We start from the raw sequence: 19504 nt of genomic DNA on the forward strand, positions 1-19504 counted from the left end.
GTTGATTTTTTACTGAAAATGTCGGTTGAGAAAGTATGCAGAGTTGAAATAAGGCAAAATCAAAGAAATGTAGATGAGAGGGAGAGTTTTACTTGTTTTTTTTTTTTTTTTGCCATTTCGTGTTGTTTTTTCGTTTTCTAACGGTGTTACCAGTTGACTGTTTTCATTTAAATTTTGTTCAAGATTTTCTGGATGAATTTTAATGGATGGCTTTTATAAACAATTAGCAACTCAAAGACTAGATTGTTTATTTTTCAAGCTTCGGAATCCTATATTCAGTTAAAAAACCCTCTACGGAAAATTGCATTTTTGTCATTTCATGGCTTCCATCATGGCTACCATCAAGGGTAGATGTACTTTAGGGTGTGTTTGTATAAGGATTATTTGTCAAAAATTAATTGCTTGCACCGCAAATACATTTTCTAATACACATTTTTTATCATATTTTATCTCACATGCATCACATTACAAAAAGTACAATAGTAATTATTTTAAATAATATTTTAACTAATCTTCCTATCCAAGCACACCCTTACTTAAACCACAAAAGTATATTTAATAATCTTATTATATATAAACCAGGAAGGAAGGGTTTGATGTAAACAAATTGTGTCATTTTGTGTATCATCTAATCTACTATTATTACTTATTTCTAAAATCAATTACATCATTTTTTTAACATCTCATCCTTCTCTACACCCTTCAAGGTTTATTATCTTATAACATTTAGATCTAACCAACAATTAAAAAGTGATATTAGGAGAGATAAGATAATATGATTCCACTATCGTCCCTCATTTACTGTATTATTTATTTAATCTAATACCAGCGTACACATTAAGAAAAAAGCTAGAATTTGCTGTTTATTATTAGGAATCAAATCACATATAACATCAAAAAATAAGTATATCATTCTATACATTTTCCTTAATATAAGATTCAAATTACACTTTTCAATTACATACCTATTGTCAATCATGACCAGTAACAAATGATCAAAAAATCTGCAACCAAAACATTACAAAGGCAAGCTTTAAGATCATAAAAATTTTCAGCAACTAATCTTAATATGTTGACAAAGATATTTATGATGTTAAAGTTCACTCTTTGTAATGTCTCAATTGCAAATTTTTATTATTATTTGTTGTTGATCATGTTTGACAATGGATTTATAACTTAAAAAAATAATTTGGATCTTACATTAAGTAAAAAATATAGAATGATATATTATTTTTTGATATTATATGTGATTTGATCCCTAACGATAAACCACAAACTTAGTGTTTTTCTTTAATGTGTGTGTTGGTATTAAATAGGGGTGGCAATTTTCGATACGACCTGAAAACACGACACGAATCTAACACGAAATTAATGGGTTTTAGTTGAGATTTCGGGAATTCGGGTCAGAATCGGGTTGAACCCGATGAATTCGAAAAAAAAAACAGGTCGATTTCGGGTCAAGCCGTGGTGACCTGATATGATCCGTTTACAAATTAAAAATAATTTAATAAACATAAAAATAATTTTATCTAACTAAACTAAGTTATTCTTTTTTTCAAAGGCATTAATTACTTAATCCTAAATGAATTTATTTAATTTGTGTGAAGTTGAAATTATTATATTTGGACAAATAATATATTATATTATTTTTTACTTTTATATCGTTTTAATTTATTTTATATTTTGTTTGGGATAAAACACTTTTACGGTATTTAATTTATTTTAGATTTGGTTTGGAATTATTTATTTAAATTTTTATTACTTGATTATGTAATTAGTTTTGTGAGAAATTGATTTTATTAGAAATTACAGTTATAAATTAATAAATTAAAATTAAGTTTTGGGTCATTTCGGGTTGACCCGCCAACCTGAAATTTTCGGGTTCGGGTCAGCATATCTGACCCGTCACGGGTTGGCGAGTCGGGTTCGGGTCAACAGATTTTCTAACAAGTCAGGTCAGAACCCGACCCGCCAACCTGATTTGGACCCGAATTGCCACCCCTAATATTAAATTAACTAAATAATGTAGTAGATTAGGGGCAATGATGAAATCATATTATTTTCTCTCTCTTAATATTGCTTTTTAATTACTAGTTGAATCTAAATGTTATAAGATAATTAATTTCAAAAGTAATTAGTATAATTTTTAAAATTTGAAGAGAAACTAGTGAAATATTCAAAAACTCAAAGAAGGTTTCTGAAATTATCCCTTTTAACTATCCACCTGTCTATCACCACTCTGCTTCTTTTGAATTAATTATCACTTTCCTAGTTTAAAAACTACCGCTTTTAAAACAGCTGAGCTATTTTTTTTACTACTTTTCCACAAAAAATAACACTACTCGTCCGATAGTTGCACACGTATTGGGTGCGTCTCACCCGGTAGTTTGATTAAACATCGGGGGAGGTAAATCTAATTAACCTTTGTGCCTTGCTCAATTTCACTTACCTTTTTATTTTTTCCCCCTTTTTGTCACCTACCTTTGGTGGCTGTATTTTGGTCTTCGCGGTCAATCACTCCCTCCCTCCCCATGGTAGTTGTTGACAGTAAGCTTCCACGTGTCCCTGCGAAACCCGTACAAAACGTGCCACCAGCTGCCCTATTACCACCAAAACCACCTGTCCTGCTTCTCGTCTATTTCTTGTACTAGTTTCTACATATTCAGTATTACTACTACCTCTTTTGAACTGTGTTAGAGACTTAGAGTCTCCCAACTCTCTCCTTCTTCCTCTGCTTCTTCTTCTTCTTCTTCTTCTCCCAAGCAGCAGCTTTAGGGGTTGTTGAAGCAGCTGATCAAGTGGATAGTAGATACCACTACAAAGACTCAAGTAAGTTTCTCTCTTTCTTTTCTCTGATGGCGTTTATTCCAATATTTTGCTGTGTTTAGAGCCTGCGCATACCTTTTTTTTTTTTTTTTTTTTTTTTTTTTTTTTTTTCCTTTTTTGAGTTTTCTTTGCATGTTTCTTGGATAACATTTCTTTATCTACTTCTGGCTTCAACAAAAGCTCTTTGATTTTATGTTTCTTTCTCTTTTCTGCTTTATTGGGCCTATTTACTGGTCTTAGAGGATGACCGGGAAGAAATCATCTGAGTTTCTTGAACAAGCTGATAATTAAATTTGTATCCTCCGAAATTTTATAAAATTAAATTTCAATTCACCTGAAAATGGACTCCGACAAATTTTGGCTTTTTAATATTCTTTTGTGTGCTTTTTTAATTACAATAAAAGAATTTGAGAGAAGATGAGGAAGAAAAACAAAATTTTCTACAAGTTAAAAGTTGGAAAAGTAGGAAGTCAAGAAAAGTTTAAAGGAGCTGTCATTTTTGATTTTTTGTACCACGGAATCCTTCACGACAAATGAATGAAAATGTTGATAAATCATAATTTTATCTGGTTCAATCTCAATCGTTTATTGAAAATCTATTTATTTTCAAATGAGTGGTTGAGATCGAGCAAAATTGTTACGACCCGAATTCCAACCGTCCATAGCCCAATGCAATTCCTCTGCGGTTTTTCTTTGCCAGCCGCCGCAGAGGAACCAGGTCCTCAAATTTGCTGACAAAAGTTTCCTATAATGGACGTATGCATTGCTTAATCAATTACGTGTAGGTTTCGCACTTTTTCAGAAGGAACAATTGTGTCGACCGAATTGATTTGGTTTGTTACGAGTTAAATTGACGGTAGCAATATTATACCATTTTTTCCCCTGCATAACCTAATCTATTTTTGGTATAAAAGGATCTATCTTTAGGCTGTATAAGATCTACTAGATCAAAAGGTGCTTTGACACTTTATTTAAATTTATTTTATTTTATTGTAAATGGGTTCGAAGTCTGGATCTACAGTTAGAGAAGGATTGTGGTTACTTACTGAGACGAAGTTCAGTGGTTCAGTAATCATTTCTTGCCAACTAGCAATTTTGTATTGTGTAGATTTATGGTCGTGTCTCACGTGCATTGATGAGAGAGACGTGGCCTTCATGAATCCAGAAATGTAGTTCAACATTGGCATCTTGGACCAGGGGCGGATTTAGAGTGGAGGCACTGGGGCACGGCCCCCACTGCCCCTCTTAAATTCCTATAATACATCTACAATTTTAACATAATTTTAAAGGTGCCTCTAGAATTTTTTTTAGAAAAAATATGAAAGAATGGGTCATAAAATTTATATAATTCACTTTCCTCCTCTAGTTCCCATTTTTCCACCAACAGGGTCAAGTACCAATTATATCAGTCATCCCTTTACTCCTGTGGTCCCCCATTTCCTTTCACACCCGGTTCCTCTTCTTCCACATTCAAGCCAACTACTTTTTCTTTTTATCATTTCATCCAATTATTATTTACTTCCTTTGTCCACATTCCCCAATTTCCCTTTCCTCATCTGGCTCTTGGTTGTCCCCACTCCCCAACATACATACGAGAGCCATTTTTTTTTCCACAACCAAAGTTTGTTACTCTTTCTCTTGATCACTTCATCCTATTTAGAGATTGCAAGAATCAATTGATCTTCTAGGACTTGGGTCCGCCACATTTTGTAGCTCTTTCCACCAACTTTAGGAGACCGTCAAAATCATGTTCTAAACGTACAATTGCTTCTTATTATTATTATTTTAAGTTTGTTTGCAAATATATTTCTAAAGCATGAGACTATTACTATTTTAAAGAAATTTGAAAATTGATTAGTTAATGTAATAACTAATAAATGAGTTATTTGATAAATATTTTAACTTGTGAAATTGTGATTTTATGCATGAGACTTTTTTTTTTTTTGCTTAAAAAATTAGAAAAAGAGTAGATAAAAAATTTTAGTGTTATTTTTGCCTCCACTAAGATTTTTTTCTGGCTCCGCCCCTGTCTTGGACGTTAGCGATCAAAGTTTGGTTGGCTTATTCTTTTGTGTTACCACTGAAGTTAGGTAGATGAATTCTAACAGTCCTGCAGGCATTGGCAAATTTAATCGTGCCATTTTCTTTTTCTTTTTTTTTTTCACTTCATAAATTATTTTTGCTGGGTTCAATTATTTTGTACCCTATAAATGTTGATATTCTAGCCCTTTTCCATTGGATTCCGCTTTTATTCTAGCCCTTTTCCATTTGATTTGATGTGCTAATTTTTGCTTTGTGATAAGTTGTAATAATTATCTTACTTTTTTGTTCGTCCTACAATATTAATTGCTCTCTTGAATCAAATTTATACTTGGAAGATATTTTCAAGTCTCATGATTGCTTAATTTCTGTTTTCTCATTTTTCTCAGATTGTAAATGTTGTACTAAAAAATATCGAAGAAAACAACCTAAAATATCGGTATGTCTATATCCATATTATTCTTTTTATATAAAGTCTAAGGAAGTTTATATTGTTAAATTGTATATTTCGTGAAATACCTTTTTCACTTTCATAATAAGGGGTAAAATAATTCTATCATTTTCAAAAAAAAAAAAAAAGTTTCTTCTTTTTAATTTTTATTCGAAACCTATTTGGGTACATTTTAATTAGAATTTTTAAGTTATGTCAGTAACTACGCATAACTATATGTAGCTATCCAAAAAATACCCATTTGCATAATTTAGCTATAAAACCGATTTCAATTGCAATGGTGTTTGGTAATAATCGTACATTTTTATTGTTTGCACACAATACTATACCTTAATCAACAATTTGATACAAAATATGAACAATTATTAGAATGGCATCAGTTCTCCACGTGCTCATTCACATCGTGGGACCTATTGAGTTTTTAATCCCTTTTTGAAAACAATGTCTAAATAAATAAACTGAAGGAATTTGCTGCTCAATGTTCAGATGGCTCAGTTGAGCTTTTATACTATTCTCATATTCTGTTTGCACATTCCACATAATTCACTTACCTAACCACCCAGAAAAATGTGCATATCCAGCTAGAATCCTACATAAAGGGGTTGGGTTAAAAGCTTGGGTGACAGTTGGCTAGATGTAACGTGACCTGTCTATGCAATAAATGGGAATGGACGGCCACTATATTATTATATTATGTAGAAGGGCACAAGTCTCTTGGTACGTCGGGAAATTTTATATTGGTGAAGAATAATTACTTGACATGTTTAATAATTAGTACAGGATTAATAGAAAAGTTCGAGCTCTTCTATTAATTCTTGTATGTTCGAACTCTTTTATCGATTTTAGAATAATTATTAGACCTGTCAAATAATTATTCTGAAATGATATAAAATTTTTTTAGTCCATAGCATCTTCATTTTTTGAAAGAATTTCTTTTCTTTGAACATTTTGCATCGGGCAATTGGTCATGAATTATCTCATCCTTTTGCTGTCTTTGCTGTCTGGAGACGTAATAATTATTACTTTTGAATTTTCCTGAATGATGATTGAGACTGCTCTGGGCCAGAGTCTATTCATTCTAGCATAGACCATCGTTTTGGCAATAAATTTGCTGGGCCCATCTATATTCCTCTGCCTTTGGGCAGTGTAGGTGCACCTTTGTTTTATTTTTTAAATCTTCGTTATTATTTCTACTAAAAGTATAGCATGGATGGCAAAAAATCAAAAGTGGTTCTGAGCTAAGAAAACTTTATTCCTTAATCATACTTGTAAATCGTTAATGATGCTATCCCATGGCTAATTTGACTAAGGTAGAGGTAATTTTTTTTTTAAGCAGATTATGGTAGAGGTAAATAACATCTTAAGAAAAGCGAATATAAGACTCAAAGTTTGCCAATACTATTTATATTTCTAATTTTTTAAGGTTTAATTACAATTTGACTTTTCTAATTAAGTGTTAGCAGCAAATTATTCCTTGTATTGGCAACACATACAAATTACGCTCAATGATTAAGAGTCCAATGCACTTTTTTTTTTTTTTTTTTAAAATTTTTTAAATTTTTAGATTTGTTTTCCTCATCCTTCTTTCCTATTACTATATACGAATTTGGACAATAATGAAATGAATATATTTTACTAAAAATATTAAGTATTTTATTTCTAATTAATAATTTCTTAGTATGCATAATTGTTAATTAAATGTTATAAATGCATCAATTGTTGGTAAAAAAGAAATTATGTAAGTTTACTAAATATATAATTTTCAATTTCTTATAATAAACTGATGATAATTAAGTATTATATGCAATGGTCTATATTTAAGCCTTAAAAAAAGAAGAAAAAAAGAAAAAGGTAAAAGTGAAATATTGAATCTAAGTATGTAAGGTTTTTTAAATAGATTTTGATAATTAAAGGAATGTGTAAGCAACACTAACACACACTTTTGTCATTGTGCTTTTTCAATATATTTTTCTTCTTTTCCATGTGCAGCAACTTTTTATGGTGGTTAGCTTGGAGTTCTCTTTTGCGTTTCCCTTTTTACTTTTCTTAAAAAGACATTATCCAGTGACTAGATAGGAATCATTTTTCGACAGCCATTCCTTTCAATTTTTTGTGCTTCCAAATTGTTTCGGAGATAAATGTTTCATAATTGCCAGGAATCTATTTATCTACTACTCAAAGAGTTCATATTTCTAGCACGTGCATCCCTCTAAAAATATGCTGTATTAGATCTTTCTATCAGAATTTTATGCTTCCAGTTTAGCCTATTCAAAAAGGAGTAGCAGCCTTTACATACTTGAGTTTGGAGGCTGCATAGCAATTTTGGTGCTGTTAGTGGTTTAAAATACTTGAATGCAACATCTGAAAACAACTCAGAAATATGTTTCTTTGATAATGGTATTTAGACCGGAAAGAAGATGATTGACGGGGTGTCTTAGATTGGTGAAATTACAGACAAGGTAGCCAAACTTGGTTAGCTGATAATGTGGAACCATTCCTTGGAAATCTTCTAATTAGTATTTGTTGACAATGACTAGTCAAATCATTATGTGCTTGCTTCTTAAGTTCCAAACTGTTATGATCGTGGGTGCGCAATCAAATTTCCATTGCGAGTGAAAACTGTGAATTATATGTCCGAACTTAGATCTTTGTCATCAATAGTACAAGATGATTAATTTGCTTCTTTAATACCATCTTGCTTACAGAGCCATGGACAATGGGCTACAAGAGAGGCTGCTTAGCTCAGGAAAAGAAGAGGTTGTTAATTTGAAAGGACGGATTGCTGATGAATCCAAGAAGATATGGAAGGTTGCATTGCCTGGTATTCTCGCACGAGTGTCTTCATTTGGGTGCATAGTGGTGACACAATCATTTGTCGGACACATTAGTGAATTGGATCTTGCTGGTTATGCTCTTGTACAAACTCTCAGCGTGCGGTTTGTAAATGGAATACTGGTATGTTCACCAACTCCTTGCAGTTGTTATATATGTTGGATTTTGACCATTAAAAGTTTCTCTGGGTTGTAAATTCTCAAGATTGCTAATACCTGAACTCTATGCACCAAGTGATTGCTTCATCTTGATTAAGAAGTTTTGCAAGGTGTGAAAGGTGAATATAAACTGTAACTAAGACAAATAAACCAGCTGCAACGAATTGTTATGTACACACAGAATGAATGGTTCAATGTTATAAACTTGTCATGTGTTCTGTAATCTATATACTTACAAATGTACATGCTAATAAACAAGCACAAACATATAGTGTTTCCAGCATCTTCAAAATGTTTCACTTTGAGAATTCCTTAGATCTCCTGTCACACAGTCTGAAGGAAAAAGAGCAATAGGGTATCACTAACTGGAACTCATCAGATTTCGAATTTTATTCTTCCTTCCACCAAAGGACAAGTAATCTCATCAAAACTAATTGATTACTGGTCTTGCATTTGGTGGCAGTTTGAATATGCTTTCATTTCATTTCTTCTGAAAGTTAGCAATCAATTAGCAAGACATTATTTGTTCAGTATTTCCCTCTTTGTATGTAGCGTGATAAGAAATTGAGAATTCAGTAGATGGAGCATATGAAAGAGGAGTATGAAATACAAACCCAAATGTAACTGCCATTTTACCGTAGGCATCCACAATATGTTCATAGTTCCGATGCTTTTGCTGTTATGCCTATTCTTGTAGAAATTATTAGCCATCTGGAGGCATGGTTTTTGTCTATAATTTCCGACTCGGGCTAGGTATTGACTCGATTGAGTTCAAGGGTTAGGGATCAATGGATTCGACCCATGGTCAAATTGGATGACATCATAAATACGCCACACACACATACACACACATTCATTTTTCCTACAAATCAAATTTACAAAATATAACCAAGAATCTAAAAATCCAAATCCATATCCAATTCACTAAATTCATAAAATAGAAATCTCATACATGTTCAATCTTTGACAAATATAAATCCAAATAAAAATGTGATGTTTTCTATATTGCATCCAGAATACTTATTATGAATTTATGAGATATATTCTGTTAATTTTTCATAAAATTTTTGCCATGACACATTCATGTACAACAGTTTTATGATACTAAAGAACAATTTCCCAAGAGCTGAAATTGACTGAGAAGTAAGAGTACCTTTTCTACAAGTTCATGTCTCAATTCCACTGTCATACTTCTAATTGCCCTGCTGGTTTGCCTTTCTTCTACATAATAACTTGTTGTGGTAAAGAAAATGGTGGATTTTTCTATACCTTTAGTGTAAATGCTACACACAACGGTAAGCATCCTATAATCAAAGAACAATGAAAGCATACAACAACCCAAAACAATGAATATACATAGAGGTTTTGTCATTTGCAAGCATTAATGTTAAGCATTAGAAGACAGAATGAAAGAAAAACAGCACAATAAATTTGGTAATCAAAATCTCAATATTCAAGTAAAGGTTCTAGTAACTGTGTTTAAGGCTTTATTTGATAACCCAATTCAGCGCTTAAAGTTAATGGGTTTAGATTTTAACATGTTTAGACGTGCTTGATAACTAAAACTTGAACATCTGAATTAATTAAGTAACACTGAATTTCTTGGGCAAAATTTACTTTAAAAAATAAATGATAACCTATTCACTTATCACTTAATGTGATATATACTCAAATGTATCAAATTTGGTACTTAACAATTTAATAAGTTAATGGATTCAGATTTTGGACTTTCAGTTTTCAAACTTCAATTTTTCAAACGCACCCTAAGTATGGAAATCATCGGGTATCAATTACTATTAAATACTACTGTATCAAAATTGATAGTGAAAGCAAAAAATTACCTTAGCTGTGAAAATAGAATAGACAAAATATTTTAAGTTCATATCAATTCCAGTCGTAAGAAAAAAATTATAGAAAAAAAGGAAAAGCTGCAATCAAATACCGGTCCCCGTGTAAGAAAAATGGTGAAAATTACCAATTTGAAATGTTGGCTTGAGCCTTGAGCTTGAAGTCCGAAGGAGCTGCTGGTGGTAGATGCTTGAAGTCCGAAAATTATCAGAGGTGCGGCGGCGGCCCTATTGGGGAGTGGTGGCGATGGAGAATCCTGTTGGGAAGCAGCAGTGGAGGAGCTAGGGTTAAGGTTCTTAAAAATGAAAAAGAGGAGATTCGTTTATTCACTTTGTTGGGTTTGTTTAATTTTTCCAGATTTTTTGGTCTTTTTTGGTTGTTTAATCGGCAGTCCATGGGTCAAGACAAACTCAAGTGTTAAAGTTTTTTTTAAAAAATTAGGCAAAAAAGGGGGTAGGGGAAAAACCGGGTTTAATCGAGTTCTATTGGTTCACTGGTCAAATAAAACCCAGATTTGACCGAATTCATTCATTATTTCTGAGTATTTGATTTGATTCGGATCGGCTTTCGACCAGCTTGATCGGTTGATCTAGTTGGAGTCTAAGAACACTGGTCTTTGGTTGGAGTTGCTGCATATAAAGCTCATAATCAAGTATATTGAAGGAATGACTACATAATTGCGACAATACACATTGACGGATAATTGACAAACCAAACATTGAAGACACTAGAGCTCTATGGAGGTACAATTGGTCAAGGAAACCATTTTGTAACATGGTTTATTGTTATTGCCTATTAAATGGAAAATAAATCAAGAAGATTTCAGTTAAGATTAATGCATTAAAATTTGAAAAAAAAAACTTGAACTGAATCGAAACGTAGAGGCAAACAATCAAGAATATCTTGGCTTTTAGAAATGTTTCCGAAATAATTTTAGCTGGCATAATTTTGAGATGTTTTGAAAGAAAATCGTTAATTGACCAGTTTAAGGGAATTTAGGAGGGACTATGAGATAGTGTTATAAAAATCACAAGGCATGTGCTCTGTTTGGATTCAAGAGTTTTTGAAAAATTAGTTTTTCAAAATAAAATTTTTAAAAAGTACTCTAAAAAGTAGTGTAAAATTTTTTTAATGTTTAAAAAAATCCCAAAATATATTGTAAAAACTCTTCTACTCTTAAATATTCCAAAATATTTTCTAAAAATATCCCAAAATATACTATAAAAACTTTGCTATAGTAAAATTTTTCAAAAACACCCCTAAAAACAGGTAATCCAAACGTAATTACTTCAGGATTAAGTTACTGATTAGTGCTAGGAAACACCAATAGTTACAATTTTGAAGCAGATGGGAAGCAATTAGATTGCTTATTTAATCTTGTCAAGCACTTAATAGGGCTGTTAAGGAACTTACAGGGTGCAAAAGTTCTTGCATAGAAATCTGGCAAAGACAGAAGAAGACTTAATAATGATTCTAACTGAAGATTGAGCTGCATTCTTTCTAACAAATATGGCATTCAATCCAAAAGCTTTCAGTGAAGTTTGCATTTACGTGTGTGTATTTGCCTAATGGAGTAAAGAAACTAATAAAAGTCCTATATAGTTATTTTCCTCTCAGGCGGTTATCACTTTGATCTTTAATGATGCTATTTGCTGGATTGATCTTTAATGATGCTATTTGCTGGATTGATCTTTAATGATGCTATTTGCTGGAGTGATTATTCTTCCCTGAAAAAGTATGACTGGTGGTAGTCTGTGGAAATATTATTGAAGGTGAAGTATACTTCGTATTGAGCCTTTAGATATTTCTGAGTGGATTATGTACGTGTCTGGTTTTGATATTTCTTTTTGTTTAAAATGGTTGGGCATTTTTATGTAATTTTAGACCCCGAGGTCTCTTTCTCTGCTAGCTATTCATGAACAGGCTCAAAAAACTATTCATGAACAGATATTAAATTGGAACTCTGCTTTTTCCGTCTTGTACAATTATTCCATATTGCATCATGTAAAATGAATAATGTTTGTGTGGCTTCATATCATCTGCATGTTTGCCTCATCGTATTTCTCAATGCTGTGCCACTAAATGATTATCAGTTGCTGAACTCAGCTTTGATAGCACCCATGGCATTGAGTTCATGTTATGTGACAAAATGGAAGATTCATAATCCAACTTTATTGCTCAGGCATACATTGATTTTCAATCAACCTTTTTGCTTTGACTGTGATTCTTTTGGTTGTCTTACATGAGTGCTAAACTTGATGAAGCTAACCACTTGAATGCAATTTCAGTCATACCTCATCTTATGTCCTCTCAAACTTCATATGTTCTGCTTCAGTTTTCTTCATTGTGCTGTTGTTGCAGATTGGAATGTCCAGTGCGACAGAAACTCTTTGTGGGCAAGCATTTGGTGCAGGACAGCTACATATGATGGGTATTTACCTGCAGAGATCATGGATTGTTGATTTTATTACTCTAAGTATCTTGCTACCGGTTTTCATCTTTGGAACATCCATCTTTAGATTGCTTGGTGAAAAAGATGATATAGCACAAGCTGCTGGGTACACCTCTCTATGGTTCATCCCCTTTATCTACAACTTTGTTTTCAGTTTGACAATCCAAATGTATCTACAAGCACAGCAAAAGAACATGGTCATCGCTTGGCTATCCATCTTGCAGTTCATTATCCATATTCCTTTGTCTTGGCTTTTTGTCTACCAGCTAGACTGGGGAGTTGGTGGTGCAATGGGTGCACTTAGTATCTCTTCATGGTTTGTGGTGTTTGGTGAGTTTGCTTACATCTTTGGTGGTTGGTGCCCTGACTCATGGAAAGGATTTACTACAGCTGCATTTAAGGATATATGGCCCGTAGTGAAGCTCTCAATAGCTTCTGGTGTGATGGTTTGGTAAGTTTTTTCATCCTTTTCTTTTTAGTTATTTGTTTTAAAGGACTAACCATTTGTTTTAAAGAAAATATTATCACGGTAATGCAGAGAGAATAAGAAATAGTCATATAACAGGATGCAGTAAAAAAAGAACTATAGTAAAAGATACCTGAGTTTGGAAATCGCTGTTATTATTAATCGACGTTATCTGTACATTTAACACAATCAGGATACGATGTTACTTTTTGATTTGCCCTCATCTAGCATAATCAGAATAAGCAGTTGCCTTTTTTTTCCTAACTTTCTTCAGGTTAATTTTGTGTCAAGCATTAGAGAACCATGTTTGTGTTCTGTAAATTAATGCGTTTAGTAGGATACTGCTACACAAATAAAAGTTTGGGGTCCCAAAATAGCTAATTTTTTTAAAAAAATGTTATAAACAAGTATTTCTATGAGAGACGATTTCAGACCCCAAACTTGTCCCTCATTCTGATGCTCAAATATTTCCAAATTGCTTGTAATCATGTGAATTAATTAGCTTGCTACAATCATAAGTATTCCTCCCATCTACTTTAGGTGTCATGATCAGAGCTGCATACAGTTAAAGAGAATTGAATTTTTGTCCTTGACACATTGAACTGACAAAATAAAGTTTCCAGATCTACCTTCCATCCAAATTTTACTTGGATATATATTTCTGACTGTTCTTACCTTGGAATTTGTATGGAAACGAGATTGAAAACAGTGGCTTTTCCTTTGACTTTTAAAATTATGACAAGTATTTTGAAATGGACAAAAATAAAATGCATGCGACATTGAATGAGACGAATGGAGTATATCTTTCATAAGTTAGGACCAAAGTCTTGTTAAAGCACTAGTACATTTCATAGGCCTAGGATGTCACAAATAATGTGAAATGTGAAGCGGTAATGTGGTTAATTTACAAGGCGTGTGAAAAGGTCCTGAATTAAATTCAAGTGCAGCTCAATGACATCGCTCGATTAACAAGTACTCACCATGCTAAACCAAATGTAAACACATACTTTTATGTAGTATTTATATTTGCTCTAGTAAACCAAATGTCAATTGAATATTTAATCAGATGCTCCATGTAGGTGTGCTGAAACTTCTTTAGTTCTTCAAATTATCTCTGCTAGTATACATTCTCACCGTAGAACTGTGTACTTAGATTAAAATTAATTTGATTTGGAAGAGAACTACATTGAAATTCATGCCTGGCCCATACTATTTGATCATGGATTTTTTTCTAGTCTCCAATATTTTTTGTCATATAGGAAATGAAAGAGGAACTTCTGATCACATCTCATGCATTCCCTAGGTATCCTATGAACACATTTGGACAGCCAACTCAATACCAATTAGCAGTGAGTGGAGTGCCCAAGATCTTTATTTACTTGTTTGGAAATCCTTAGAAAAACCAATGTCAGACTTGTCATTGAACCTCTCTCACATGAAACTTAAGATTGATAAGGACACATGAAACTGAATGAAATTCAAAGAGGTTATTGCAGCTCATTGAGGTGCAAGTTAACAAAGCCATAAGAGGAAAGAACTTGAGGTATGAATAAATAAATTCCTGGAACCTTGTGATCTTTCGTAGCAGAGTCCTGTGTGGAAACCACTTTTGAGACAAGTTACCAAAATGGAAGATCACGGGATCCCAACTCAAATTGAATAGACAATTGCTGAAGTGGCTCAAGATGCTTATAACTTGTTTCAAAAATTTTTGGAAACCAATGGGAGACTTTGTCCCTCAAAAAGTCCAAAATAGCAAGACATAATAAAAGATTTATATTTTTTATTTAGAATTTTCTATAATTACTTGCTGCTGGTTGAACTTGACATCTGTTTCTAATTCTGTTGTTTGGCTTATAGCTTAGAGTTGTGGTACAATGCTGTCCTTGTATTACTGGCCGGATACATGAAAAATGCTGAGGTTGCAATATCTGCCTTCTCCATTTGGTAAGGATGATTGACTCAGTTATTCAGTATTCTCCTACTCAATTAAGGTTTTTATTGATGACAATGATTTTTAACAGCCTCAATATCAATGGGTGGGAGTTCATGATAAGCCTTGGCTTCCTTGGTGCTGCTTGGTATGTTAAGAATGAGTTCAATCATTGCCACCCCTTCCTCCAATGAAGCACTATTTGTCTTTTTGACCTGGCTTCTCTTGCTTCTTTGTGCAGTGTTCGGATTGCTAATGAATTAGGGAGAGGAGATGCTAAAGCTACAAAGTTTTCCATTAAAGTCCTTCTGAGCACTTCAATTGTTATAGGAATATTTTTTTGGGTGCTTTGCTTGGTCTTTGGTAGTAAAATTGGATACTTATTTTCGGAGGAGAAGGAAGTTGCAGAAAGTGTATCTGACCTTTCTCTTCTATTAGCTTTCTCGGTGTTGCTCAATAGTATCTACCCAGTTCTGTCAGGTAAGTCATGATGTTGTTTCTATTCTCGTCCTGATTGAACAACAAAGATAATATACCATCTGATATTTTGGCAATTTATGAAGTTTTGAACAATTATCTTATACTTTGAAAATACCCAAAATATGCGTGTGATGCGTCTTTAGCAATATCTTCAAACCTTTCATCCTAACATTTAGATTTTGCTTTCAGGGGTGGCAGTAGGAGCAGGTCTACAGAGCACAGTTGCAATTATCAATCTTTGTTGCTTCTACCTAATTGGAATTCCAATTGGAGCTTTGCTTGGATATGCTGCTCATCTTCAAGTTAAGGTAAATGATGCTTTCTTGATTGAGACATTTCTCATAGCTTGAAATACTGTTGACCACTATGTTGTAATTCTTGATTCATCAAAAACTGTATCAGTTGATGTAACAGCAGCATAACTTGATTCTGTTCTAAACTTCATCTTGGTTTGATAGGGCATATGGATTGGTATGCTTTGTGGGGTGATTACTCAGACTATTGCAATTTGCTTCATGACATGGAGGACAGATTGGGATGTAGAGGTAAACCTCTGAAGGAAAATCACTTTAAAAAATGGGGCAAATTCTGCTTTTCTTCTGATGTTTAGTAGCAATCTCCACATAGTACTATTTTTAAGGCTTTGTGCTCGGCATTTGAGTTCTACATATAACACGTTTGATCATCATGTTCAGCTCACATCTTTTGAAACATTTGTTCTGTTGTGTTTAGCAGGTCATGTTAATGTAGGTTAGCTAGGAACATGCTTTAAGCACAAATCACAAAAACAGAACGAATGAAATGCATGAATATCATCATATTGGTGTGCGAGTTGGAAGCAGCACAAAAAATGAACAACCTGATGTGTTAAGATATTAGGGAATAAAACTGAAAACAAAGGGTTTTAGTTCATTATCTGATGCATGATGTTTTGCTTTACAGGTTATTAGAGCTAAAAACCGTCTTCAGCGATGGTACTTGAGATCTCCTGAAGAATCTAACGGAAGATCTGATCTTGCTTAAGAGTCAAGAACCAGAGATTTTAGGCTAATGAACCACATAAATGTTGATTTTGTTATTGCCAAATTTTGCGCATGCTGAGGCTGTCCGCGAAGATTTCGTCCTGTGTGGTCCCTGTCATATTGGAAATTTCATTTCAAGTCAAAACATTTGTTTCTTGTTTGCCATTTCTATTCAATTGTCCTGTAAGTAATGCCTTCCAATTTAACTCGAGCAGGATGGAGAAAATCCGAGAGCTGAAAATTTTTTTTGTACTACTGTTATCTGGTGAACAATTTGGCTATCTTCCTTAGATCATGAAAGCTAAGTGTTTGGGTAGGAACAATAACAGATTTGAAATTTGTGTCTGGTGCCCTGTTCTTGCAAATTCTTCACAATGCTTTTACTCTTTTTTTTTTGTTGGTTTTTAATCTCTAAATGTTGTAAGGTTTTTAATAGTCAGTTTTGTCAACTAGTCTTCTATGCGAAGTAAGGCTTAATTTGGGCTATGAGTTTCTAGAAAATGGCTCGTCTCGTCAGTCACATTCTTCCAAAATCTTCATATCTGACAAACATATTGGGTGGACGTGATTTTTCGTGAGGCCTACTTATAAAAAATAGCCAGCCAAACAGTCCGCGACTCGGTGGACGTGAATGATTTTCTGTACATTTTTTTTTCCAATCTCTAGACGCTGTGTAGTTTTCTAAAATTTCCCTGCTGATCCTTAGCTCCCTCCCATTGAATAGGAGCTGCCTTCCAGATTTCCATAGTGTATGGGCATGCTAGCAATAAATGTTCAACTGTTTCCTGTGTCTCTTCACAGATTCTGCAAATAGGATTTCCCATTCCTGTTTCTCTAACTGGCAAGGCTCCTTGTATACATTTTCAGATGAAGAACTTGAGTTTTTGTTTGATGTTGAGCCTCTAAAGAGTATTCCACATCTGTGTCACTTGTTGGCTTCCATCTGCATAACTTGAGCCAGCTTCATCTTAAGCTCTTCTTCCTTGCATTCCTGTGATCCTCCATCTGGATTTTGTAGCCTGAGCTGACCGTGTACCACCCACCAGCCTGTGGTTGCCAAAAATAGCTGTCTTCCCTCCCTGACAGACTTAAGGGAATACTTAGGATCTTCTTAGCATCATATCTGTTGAAGACTCTAAAGATGATGTTCTTGTTCCATCTGTTGTGGCAAATGAGCTCATCCACCCTTTCCAGTTCGCAATTACTTGGTCTAATTGTAGTAGGCATGCCCGTGACTGTCTGTGGTATCCATTTATGATCCCAGATTCGTGTACTCCTTCCATTCCCAACTCTCCTGATCAGGCCCTTATCCAGTACACTTCTTGCTCCCATGAATCCTTGCCAAATCCAGGATGCATTTTGGGGGATGGGGGGTTACAATGTAGAATAGACTCCTTAGGGAAGTATTTAGCTTTCAACACCTTACTAACAAGAAGGTTTGGATTTGTAAAAATCCTCCATATCTGCTTTCCTAACAGTGCTTTATTGAGGTTTCAAGATCCTTGAATCCAAGTCCTCCCTCATTTCTTTTCCGTGTCACTTTTTCCCAAGAAGTCCAGTGCATTTTATTCCTGCCATTTGTTTCTCTCCACAAGAAGTTGGCCATCATAGCAGTAATATCTTTACAAAGCTTTCTTGGCAGCTTAAAACATGACATGACGTACGTTGGCATGGCCATTGCAACTGCCTTCAGCATTACCTCTTTCCCTGCTAAAAGGAATTTGTTTTTCCAGTTTTGAAGTCTTCTTTTGATGTTTTCTCTTACAAAGCCAAATATCTGATCTTTAGTTCTTGAGATCACCATTGGAAGGCCTAAGTATTTTCCTTGCTTAGCCTCGGTCATCCCTCCCAGTGCTTGGCACACCTCTTCCCTTTGCTCACTTTGCATGTTTCTGCTGAAAAAGACTGCAGATTTGTCCAAGTTGACTAGTTGTCCTGATGCTTCTTCATAGATTTTAAGGATTTTCATAATCTCAGCAGCCTGTTGCTTCTCAGCTTTGCAGAAGATGAGGGAATCATCTGCAAAGAAGAGATGAGTAATGACAGGTCCATTGTGAGGACTCGCAAATTTCTTATATTTTTCTCAAATATGCCTTTTATTTAGAAATTATTCCTTTATTATGGCCCTACTACCCAATCATTCTCCAATAAGTGCAAATGAACCTAGAAAGTAGGGTTTCACTCTTCGTTTTCAAAATTGGAGCAAATTAGGGTTTTCGCGATTTTTCGCCGGATGAAATTTCGGTATGGAGCAAGGATCAAATTTGGTGATTAAGAGTGACTTTTAAGTGAGAAATAATATGTGATTAGGAGCAATGAGATAAGGTTAGCGAATGGGAAGTAAAAACCCTAGTACGTGAGTTTTTAAGAAAAACGGCGCGAACCGGCGGGTCCCGCGCATTACCGATTAAACGCACCACTTGACCACCATTTTTCTTACTATACAAGCTTATTGACTTTTGCACAAAATATCTTCCTAATTTGCAGCTGGTTTGACCGAAATTATGAGGCTAGAAATGTAAGGGAAAGAAAGAGAAAAATGGAAGGTAGTGGTGGCGACACTTGTCGCCACCTTAAGGCTTCTTGACCAAGACACTTTGTCTTCTTACTTAACCAAATTTTGCACCCTTTCTCTTCATTTTCAGCAGCTTGGTCGACCACAAGGGAGAGAGAAAAGAGAGAACAAGAACAACCATTTTCTTCTTGATCTTAGCTAACCAAGTGAGAAAATCCAATTCTAAACCGATTAAAGTGGAGGGTGTGAGTTGGGAAGCTTGAGGAACCAAGAAATATCAAAGGGGGTGAAGGATCACTCTACCAAGCCTTGCTTTTGAGGTACCAACATTTGATCATGATGTTTGTTGCTTTGAATCTTGCTTTAAGATGTGTTTTAGCTTAAGTTTTGGCTTGATTTCATGATTAGGCAAGTGGGTGTGATGAATTTGGAGGTTTTCCCCTTTTATATGATGAACTAGGGCTTGAGGAATTTCTGCCCA

General features: G+C 34.1%; 1 protein-coding gene across 2 annotated transcripts; it reads left to right on the forward strand.

Annotated features, from left to right (window-relative positions):
• Positions 1-2645: 2645 nt before the first annotated feature.
• Positions 2646-16853, forward strand: LOC113692691 (protein DETOXIFICATION 24-like). 2 transcript variants are annotated; one of them, XM_027211178.2, is made up of 10 exons: positions 2689-2829; positions 5256-5305; positions 8023-8272; positions 12517-13058; positions 14934-15020; positions 15098-15154; positions 15248-15486; positions 15676-15794; positions 15945-16031; positions 16429-16853. In XM_027211178.2, the coding sequence occupies exons 3-10, from the start codon at positions 8027-8029 to the stop codon at positions 16507-16509; spliced, it is 1458 nt and encodes a 485-aa protein (XP_027066979.2). In that variant the 5' UTR covers positions 2689-2829; positions 5256-5305; positions 8023-8026; the 3' UTR covers positions 16510-16853. The 2 variants fall into 2 exon arrangements, with proteins under 2 accessions (XP_027066978.2, XP_027066979.2); XM_027211177.2 differs by lacking the exon at positions 5256-5305 and having other exon boundaries at positions 2646-2829.
• Positions 16854-19504: the final 2651 nt, after the last annotated feature.

The sequence above is a fragment of the Coffea arabica genome, chromosome 6c (assembly GCF_036785885.1).
Source record: "Coffea arabica cultivar ET-39 chromosome 6c, Coffea Arabica ET-39 HiFi, whole genome shotgun sequence".
NCBI classification, from domain to species: Eukaryota; Viridiplantae; Streptophyta; class Magnoliopsida; order Gentianales; family Rubiaceae; genus Coffea; species Coffea arabica.

Coding starts and splice junctions, on each gene's coding strand:
- LOC113692691 (XM_027211177.2), top strand. CDS start 8,027: ATGGACAATGGGCTACAAGAGAGGCTGCTTAGCTCAGGAAAAGAAGAG. Junction 15,021..15,097: donor ATATCTGCCTTCTCCATTTG/GTAAGGATGATT, acceptor GATTTTTAACAG/CCTCAATATCAATGGGTGGG. Junction 16,032..16,428: donor GGACAGATTGGGATGTAGAG/GTAAACCTCTGA, acceptor TTTGCTTTACAG/GTTATTAGAGCTAAAAACCG.